This window comes from Montipora foliosa, chromosome 6, assembly GCF_036669935.1.
Source record: "Montipora foliosa isolate CH-2021 chromosome 6, ASM3666993v2, whole genome shotgun sequence".
Taxonomy (NCBI): domain Eukaryota; kingdom Metazoa; phylum Cnidaria; class Anthozoa; order Scleractinia; family Acroporidae; genus Montipora; species Montipora foliosa.
This window is the reverse complement of record NC_090874.1, coordinates 71918652-71928651: the sequence shown is the minus strand read 5'-3', so window position 1 is coordinate 71928651 and position 10000 is coordinate 71918652. Positions and strand designations below refer to the sequence as shown.

The 10000-nt window shown below is 39.2% G+C and overlaps 1 protein-coding gene across 1 annotated transcript in view; it reads left to right on the top strand.

Moving 5' to 3' along the window:
* The first annotated feature begins 2195 nt into the window (after positions 1 to 2195).
* Positions 2196 to 10000, top strand: part of LOC138008346 (uncharacterized) — a 38765-nt gene continuing 30960 nt past the window's right edge. Inside the window, exon 1 of the mRNA XM_068855661.1 lies at positions 2196 to 2402. Within this exon, the coding sequence (XP_068711762.1) occupies positions 2342 to 2402 (61 nt within the window). The 5' untranslated portion in view covers positions 2196 to 2341. The remainder of the gene's footprint in view (positions 2403 to 10000) is intronic.

Genomic DNA, 10000 nt, shown 5'->3' with positions numbered 1-10000 from the left:
ATTATACAATGTCAAAGGCTACGTTAATAGTTAATGGAAGTATTCATCAAGGTGACCGTCGTTTTAATTAATTTGTGCTCATAACTCGTGTGATGTTCCGCAATGGACGGCCCACACAATTGATCAGCTATTGACAGAAGGAGATGTTATGTATCAATTAAGGCTTTTCAAGAGGAAACTATTCCAGACACAGAGACAATCTCGCTGACATGTTTACCCGATCGAGTACGTTGCTCAGCCATTATCACATACGGGTACACTTGATCTCAACATACCAGACCGACCTGTTACGTTGTAATTTATAAGAAAATAACACCGTTGTTATGTCTTCTGTCTGTCATTATATTGTCTTGTTCTGACTTTCTAATAATAATGATGATGATGATAATAATAATAATAATAATAATAACAATAATAACAACAATAACAACAACGAAAATAATAATAATAATAATAATAATAATAATAACAACAATAATAATAATAATAAGAGAATATCTTTGATACTAGCAGAAACAATGGTCTTTCACTTCTCGTGGCAGTTCACTTTTGATAAAAACGGCTTAGCCTAGTATCGTTAGCTTATCAAGTCATTTCCTTAATACGTTTAATTTTGTGGTACTCAGTTTCTCACCGTTCACTCGCACACAAACGCATAAAGGGAAAATCTGAGCAGTGGATGACAAAAAGCATCGAACCCACAGCTAAAGAAGGGAAGGAACTTTATTTCAGTGTCTGGTCGTTCTAGCGCTGGAACCGTGCACTAATTGGGGACACTGTAAACGGAAATTAACAATTAACGCAAATCATACCCTGAGAAAACCTCTCGGTGCAGAGTAGAGAACCAACAAACTCAATCCACATATGACGCCGAGTCTGGGAATCGAACCAAGGCCACACATTGGTGGGAGGCGAGTGCTCTCATTACTGCGCCATCCCTGCACCCCAAAGAAATGCTAAATTCTCCCATGATAATGTTTTGCTTTTCTTAGCCGAGTTGATGTTAAGTCAACATGGCTGTTTTTTTAGTTTCCCTTGGCTGTTAATTTTCCAGTGAAAGAAAAAAGCTTGACGGATTCGTTGGTTTGCCGAAGTTTCGGTGGGAAGACCTCGTCGGCTAAGACGTGACAGGTCAAGGGACCTTTGAGCGGCGTTTGTGATAAAAATATCAAGCTGAAGAAAAGCCCGCAGAAAAATGTTATTGAGAAAAAAGCTTCAAAGTAAAGCTCAGGACTTTACCGCAACGTTCATGTTTAAACGACCGCAACGTTCATGTGGGCGCACGAGAAGATCTGCTGAGCGTGACTTAAGACCGCTTCGCTTTCGCACAACGCTCTTCCGAAGCTCATTTTTTTAACCTAATTGTTCTAAACTGGAACCACATTCCAATCTCTATAAGACAAGCTTCATCCTATGCGTTATTTAAAAGCCAGTGAAAATCGCCCTTCTTTATAAGTTAGAGCACGACTTTCATCCTCTTCGGGTGCGCGCGTGGAAAACGGTGTGCCCCTACTGTAGGTCAATCAACTACATCAACTGTTGTTAATGTTTCCATTTTACCATATTTCTTATCGTTTTAGCCACGTCTGTAAATGTAACGTAGCTTGTATTTGTAAATCATACTTTTGTAACGCTGCTAAACGCTAATGTGACCAACGTTTTTGGGACCTCGTTTCCGTCAGTTTTGCCCCTCATCTAGTCACCACGCTTTTTCTTTTGCCTCTTAATATGTAATTATAATGTTTGCGAGCTAGATGAAAGTATCTAAATAAATAAAATAAATAAATAAATCTATCAAGGAGGCCAAGATTTTAATAGCAAGTTGTACCAGCGGTTCAACAATTGCACTGTTAAAACGGATGCTGGTCATTAAAATCAACAGATCGGATCTCTCTTAATTTTCCCCGTCTTCGGCATTATTTTAGAGTTTCTCCCTTCTAGAGATTTCCTAGCCTATTTTAGAGATTCCCCCTTCTAGAGATTCCCCCTTTTAGAGAGTCTCCCTTTTAGAGATTCCCCTTTTTTGAGATTCACTATTTTAGTAATTCCCCCTTTTAGAGATTTCCTAATTTAGTAATTCCCCTTTTTAGTGATTCCCTATTTTAGTAATTTCCTCTTTTAGGGATTCCCCGTTACCCATTTCCCGTTCCACGTTCCTCACTTCGTGTCACACTATAAAGCTGCTGCTTTATCATCCCCGTGACAAACGCGATCCATTTTTCTAAGAAACATACGTGCCATGTAAACTAGTTCCACGAAATCTAAAGACAAACGATCGCGAACGAAAATATAAAAGCGAAGTCAACATAACCAGCATTGAAAACTGGATACAAGTTTGAAAATGTTTCAAAGCACAAAAGTGGGCTGCGCAGAATCCATTGAGGAGAATTTCCTTCTTCAAGGTATGGTCAGCTGCGTTAAGTAGAAACTAAACCAGTTCAAGGTTTGAAACGGCTGGATATCAGGCAAACCGTTGTCATAGTTGTTTTGACAATTTTGAGAGGAAGTGTTACTTTGTACTCCAACAGAAAGGGTAAAAAATTGACCCGTTTCTGCATGTTTTTCTACCTTAGAGACTTGGTTATTAATAACCCTGAGAACCAACAATAAGGCAGAACGTTCTTGGTGTCCCCGGGGGCTATAAGAGTAATCGGCATTAAGTTCTGATTTAACCTTGCCTTCATGGAGAGGTTCACACAATCTAAACTCTCTGTCTGATATTTGCAGACTGCAGACTGCCTACAAATAGCACTGATAAACAGTATTTAAGTCTAAGCATCCATTTCAAATAGCGCTGATAAACAGTATTTAATTCTGAGAACCCGTTTTAAAACGGTTAGCTTTCAATAATTGTGATTTAGGGTTAGTCTGCAGTCTGCGGTCTGCAGTCTGCAGCCTGCGAATGATGTCAGACACCGATCTAAACTACAATTCTCAGTTTGGCTTATTTTGCGAAGTAACAGGATTCTTTACGAGTAGAACGTGGGTTAAAGCACGGAACATTCAAGTCAGTTACAAATTTTCGTTTTTCATCCATTTCTTCCTCAGCAAGTTTTAATAGTTTTACGCGCACTGAACGAGCAGAATGAGACATGACCGAAATGAAACACACACTAGTACGGTATTGATGTCTTTGAGAAGATCGCCAAATATCTTTTTCTCTGTACCACATTTTTGAAAGGCCACTAAACTCTCGAATACTCGGCCACTAATGTGCATAATGAATAGACGTGCATGACTCGTTCTTGAACTTCTTCAAACAATGTAAGAGCAATTGTTGCTTATTAGCAATAGTTGCAGCCTGGTATTCTGAAGTCGCTCCTGAACGGCTTTCATGCATTTTATTTCCTTTCCTTTGTCCATGTTAATTATAAATGTAGGAAAATGTTTTGATGCAAAGTTTTCATCATAATAATATGGTATTTTTGTTTTCTTTGATGCGCTGAAGAATTCTAATGCCGGAAGTCTTGACGTTTGTTTGATGCGATGATTTAAGACAAAAAACAGGCATCAAAACGAGTTCATGGCTAGATTTACAACTTGTAAAGTTCACGGTTATGATAATAAAGGAAAATTAAGAAAAAAAAGCAAAAATAAACTGGACTGACAAAATTGTCAAGTGAACGAAACCTAGCGTGCTTTTCCCGAGGTAACTGCAAAACCATAATAAATTCTAAAGTGTAAAGGTCACAGTGAATGTTTTAGAGAAAGCCGAGTCGCTCATTGATACGAAAACGTAACACAAAAAATGTAAATGTTTAAAAAGCAAACACGCTAACTGCTTTGCTGAGGATACTGCTCAAAAACGGGGCTTTTGTGAAAACGAATATTTCTGTAATTACAAACTTTCACGAAGGCTTCATTTACAGGTTTGTTTGACACGGCACTGACACTAATCGTTAAAATCTTGGTGCGGGATCCAGTTTCTAATCGGGAATGGAATGCTGCACCCCAAAACTGAAACTTTTCTTCACTAGACGCTCCCTTAGGCGTACACTTGGTAGCCTGTGGTACGTGTTACACAAAAACAGAAGGCACTGAATTGGGTGGTATTGAACTGCAGGGTTCCAGTTAATTTTTTCAAGTGGGGTGTCATTAAGACCATTTGAGGGTCACCCGCATGTCGCGCCAGCAGCGGCCCTTTTGCTCACACATTCACACCTTTAATTATTGTGTAATGTCCTGTCCCATTTTTAGGTCTTTTAGTTTTTCAAGCTTTGGTAATAAATTTAGTTTAAAGGTAACAAAACACGGTCTTGAGTAAAATTCACTCGTTTCTTTGTTAAATAAATAGTCTACAAAAAGCTAACTACAAATAATAATTGCCCTGACGGACGTTTTCCAGCATGTCATGCGTGTCTACAGTTGCACTAAGCAAACGTTTATTGCACACACTAAGAAAGGACTGAAGGTGTTGTTCCCGCTTCATAATTCCTCTTATTGGTAGTGTAATCTGTTGCCGGGTCAAAACATTGTTTGGCTTTACGTTTGCACCAGAAAGTACCTTGAAAGTCAGGAGTTAACAGAAAAAGACAAGCCAAAAGACAGATGAAGGAAAAAAATAACATAGTTTTTAAATATAGCTCTGAATCGAATTCTCATCGAAAGATTAATGACAATCGATCGTAATAACACGAAGCTTTCTGCAGTCTCTGACTTTTATGATGTTTTGTCAAAAGGAACAAATTGATCACGCGCTAGGCAACCATTAAGGTGCACGTGATCACCTTGTGTCAACTGAATGAACTATGGGAAAGAATGTCAATCGTTCGTCGTTTTCAGAGTAAAACAACGTCTTTGGTCTTTTAATTTTATTGCTATATTTAACTGAATATTTACATTTCATCTGTCGGATCAGGAAGCCTTCTTTGTCGGGTTCCTGAGAACGTATCTATTTTGACTTCACGGTGAACTATTTACACAATCGCGAGGTTGAGCGGCCATGTAATTGAAAATCTGAACATCGGCATGAGATACAAAAACAGACTTGCGAATTATCGCAAATCACAATGCTGACAAGCACAAAAGCAGAAGAAATGGTAAATAAATATGAAGTTTGTTACTATCTGACTATTTTTGGGTTAGAGTAAAGGGATATTGTTAAAGTTAAAGAAATATTGTTGGCTTCCCAAATAAATTTCATTTTACACTACAGTGACAAAATCATTTGTCAGAGAAAGAAAATTCCTGTCTCCTCGCGTATGACATTTCAACACACGTATGCAAATTTGTTAACTCATTTTCACGTCAAGCGTGCATCTTTTATGTTCAAATAACCACTAAAAATTTAGATTTTTTAACGATCTATCCGTAGATATATTTTCATAATTTAATATTCTCTGTCAAAATTTGCACAACAATCAAATTACAAAAATAGCAACGCACGCAACAAATTTAGTCGCATTTACCTCTTCGTCGAATTCTCATGCTTAACACAGGATTTTTACTTATTGTGAAAATCATTCTAGAATCTACGCAAAAAGTAGGTTCTGGAGGTAATTTTGAGAGTGGAAATCAAGCTCACGGCAGACGGGAATAACAAACTCACGAGGCTGCATGGTATATTTATATTTAATTAGGTAAACACAACAGAAAGACGCTTACTTAATTTTGACACGAAAATGCTTTACTATTGTCATAAAAAACTATCCAGTTAAGCTCGCACATTACAAAACATGATGAATTCATAAAGGCCACCTTTTCCAGCGAAATATTTTTGAAACAAACAACATATTTGCTATTAGAGGCAAATATCCCTTCCTATTCCATTACGTGCGTGAAGACAAGAAACTCAATCGTGTCAAATTACCATACGTAATTGGAACAAAACAAGCTGCCAACATACTCCGTGTCAAAACGCAACTAAATAAATTTCCCACCAGTGTTCAGCATCAAACCCATTCCTGGAAAACCCTTTACTTGAATTATCAAGCAAAAAATGGGCAACAAGCTTTCTTTCAAATAATTTTTGACTAACAAGAATTAGTGAAATTTCCAATGTTACCGGAAGGCTGTGCAGAATTAAGTACAAATAAATATAAATAAGCCAGACAACAGAGATCACAGATCCAAGTTGTTCAATTCGTTCTCTGTCTTTGTTAAACCCATAAGTTACTAGAGAATTTTCCATTTGATTTCAGTGTTGTACAAAACACCACACTTGTACACTACTAGAACTACAGCTCACTTTGATTACTGAATGAAGGGGTAGTTTCTAAAGAACCTGTGGTGCTGCGTCGGTGGGGAAGTAGTATACAAAAATTTGGTTTTATCAACGGAGTTGATAATGTAAATTGGCCACCGTACAGAGATTCCAAAAGCTGACGTTTCGAGCGTTAGCCCTTCGTCAGAGCGAATCGAGGGATTATGGGTTACGTGTAGTTTTTATAGTAGAGTAGGAGCTACGCTATTGGTGGTAACATGGCAACATGAAAAATAGCAATATATTAGTTAAATGAAAAGCGTTCGTTAATACCGTGAGGATTAAGGGTGCCGATTTGAAAGATGAATTTTTGTTCCAGATTCTTGCGGCTTTCCGTCGTACCAAGATGTAGGGAAAGGCCGCAGATAGCCATGTGTTTTTTGGAGTGGTTAGGCAGATTAAAATGGCGAGCGACTGGCTTGGATGCATCCTTGTCATTCTTCTCAACATCGCGAAGGTGTTCGCGGAATCGGCCACCTAGTCGTCTACCTGTCTCACCAATGTATAATTTATTGCATAACGTACAGGTTATGCAATAAATGACATTTGCAGAGGTACATGTGAAACGATCGGTGATCTTAACAGATCGCTTAGGTCCCGATATCTTGCTAGTGTTAACAATGAAAGGACAAGTTTTGCATCGTGAGCGCGCGCATTTGAAAGTGCCGGGTTGCTCGTTAGTTTTGAGCGCGCTTCTAACTAAAAAGTTGCCTACGTTTTTGTCGCGTTTGAATGAAATAAGTGGAGGTTGCGAAAAGATTGGAAAGTGAGGGTGAATGGAATTCTGTCATTCTTATCTTTTTGTGACGTTTGTAGTGATGACTGTCGATCAAATTGTTGGGCGCGATGATGGCCCGCTTTGACCACAGAGACAGGATAGTCACGTTTTTCGAAGAACTGGCACATCTCCTCTGATTTGCTGGAAAAATCGGAGTCATCACTACATAGACGTCGAAGTCTAAGAAATTGAGAATAAGGGATGGAGTTCTTGACATGTGATGGATGTGACGATGAATACAACAAATAACTGTGTGAATCAGTAGGTTTGTAGTGCACACTAGTACATAGCACGTTGCCTCTAATAGAAACTTTGATATCTAGAAAAGCCAATGAAGTTTCCGAAATTTCCCAGCTGCAGGTATATTTAAGAGCCGGATGAAAAGAGTTGACGGAGGCTATAAATTGATCGAGTTCTTCTCTGCTGGATGAAATAGCGCCGATGCAGTCGTCGATGTAACGGCCGTAGAGTTCAGGTTTGGGGCCGTTGTACTGATTAAAAAATTGGTGTTCAATATATCCTACAAAAAGATTGGCATAGCTAGGTCCCATTCTTGTGCCCATCGCTACACCATTAATTTGTTTGTAATAGTTGCCGGCGAATGAAAAACAGTTAAGCGTTAAAACTAGTTCGGCAAGGCGGAGGAGCGTTTCCGAGCTAGGTTCTTTGACAGTGCGTTGATCGAAAAAGTGTTTAAGTGCTTGAAGACCTTCGCTATTAGGAATGACTGTGTATAGAGATGTAATGTCCATGGTGAAAATAAGTTTTTCTTGGCTGGAGAAATTGAAATCGCGGAAAATATGTTGAACACCAATTTTTTAATCAGTACAACGGCCCCAAATCTGAACTGTACGGCCGTTACATCGACGACTGCATCGGCGCTATTTCATCCAGCAGAGAAGAACTCGATCAATTTATAACCTCCGTCAACTCTTTTCATCCGGCTCTTAAATATACCTGCAGCTGGGAAATTTCGGAAACTTCATTGGCTTTTCTAGATATCAAAGTTTCTGTTAGAGGCAACGTGCTATGTACTAGTGTGCACTACAAACCTACTGATTCACACAGTTATTTGTTGTATTCATCGTCACATCCATCACATGTCAAGAACTCCATCCCTTATTCTCAATTTCTTAGACTTCGACGTCTATGTAGTGATGACTCCGATTTTTCCAGCAAATCAGAGGAGATGTGCCAGTTCTTCGAAAAACGTGGCTATCCTGTCTCTGTGGTCAAAGCGGGCCATCATCGCGCCCAACAATTTGATCGACAGTCATCACTACAAACGTCACAAAAAGATAAGAATGACAGAATTCCATTCACCCTCACTTTCCATCCTCATAATCACGCAGTCAAAAGCATCATTCTTAGTAATTTTAAATTACTCCAAAATGATCCCGAGACTGGTAGAATCTTTTCGCAACCTCCACTTATTTCATTCAAACGCGACAAAAACGTAGGCAACTTTTTAGTTAGAAGCGCGCTCAAAACTTACGAGCAACCCGGCACTTTCAAATGCGCGCGCTCACGATGCAAAACTTGTCTTTTCATTGTTAACACTAGCAAGATATCGGGACCTAAGCGATCTGTTAAGATCACCGATCGTTTCACATGTACCTCCGCAAATGTCATTTATTGCATAACCTGTACGTTATGCAATAAATTATACATTGGTGAGACAGGTAGACGACTAGGTGACCGATTCCGCGAACACCTTCGCGATGTTGAGAAGAATGACAAGGATGCATCCAAGCCAGTCGCTCGCCATTTTAATCTGCCTAACCACTCCAAAAAACACATGGCTATCTGCGGCCTTTCCCTACATCTAGGTACGACGGAAAGCCGCAAGAATCTGGAACAAAAATTCATCTTTTAAATCGGCACCCTTAATCCTCACGGTATTAACGAACGCTTTTCATTTAACTAATATATTCCTATTTTTCATGTTGCCATGTTACCACCAATAGCGTAGCTCCTACTCTACTATAAAAACTACACGTAACCCATAATCCCTCGATTCGCTCTGACGAAGGGCTAACGCTCGAAACGTCAGCTTTTGGAATCTCTGTACGGTGGCCAATTTACATTATCAACTCCGTTGATAAAACCAAATTTTTGTACACTTTGATTACTGCTCGACGGGCGAAAGATTGTTGTCGAAGTCCATTACTCGTCGCTTTTAAGATTCCAAATACCCAGTAGAAATGCAAACCTCGCGTCTCGAAACTGAAAAGAGACCTTGGCGGCTTATATTCTTCCGCTTGGGGTGAAAAAGAAAAAAAAACAAAAAAAAAACAAACACTAACAGACTCTTTGTCGAACTGCATGCTTTGCGCACGTTTGTATGTAAGCGACAGTTTGTGTCCTTTCCTACAAGCGAACGGAAGAGAAGATGGCGTGAAAAATAAAAGCGCATATTTCCAATAAATAAAGCAAGAGTGCGGCTCTAACACTAATCAAAGATAATCGGGTTTCCTCACCCAACGCGGCCCGCGTCGAGACAGCGATTTATAAATATATTAAGATTAATTCTTTCGGTCGAGGCTCAGTGATGGCTTCCCTTAGTATAAATAGGCTTTTTAATTAGCGAACATTGAAGAGCTTTGTGTTTTCATGTCCAGTTATAAAATTGATCTACTTGCCGTTAATTAACGAAAAGAAATTGGACCACAGCATTGACGACAGCGAGTTACACTTATCAGCTTATGAATTGATGTAACCTGCGATCAGGCGTACTTTTCCGTAGACAGGGCGGAAAAGGTACCTTTCCCGCTCTGTCTAAAAGAAAGTACGCCTAATCGTAGGTTAGAACTGATGAAGAAAGATCGTGTGAGAAATGCGCGTAATGGAGGTGGGATCTTTTTCTATGTGCGATGTAATCTAAATTATAAAATCCGTGACGACTTGAATTCTGAAAATCTCGAACTGTTGGTTTTGGAAAACACTAGGCTCCGGTCCAGACCATTCTTAGTTAGCACTTAGTATAGACCCCCCGATTCCGTTGTCACTTTGAAGAGGTA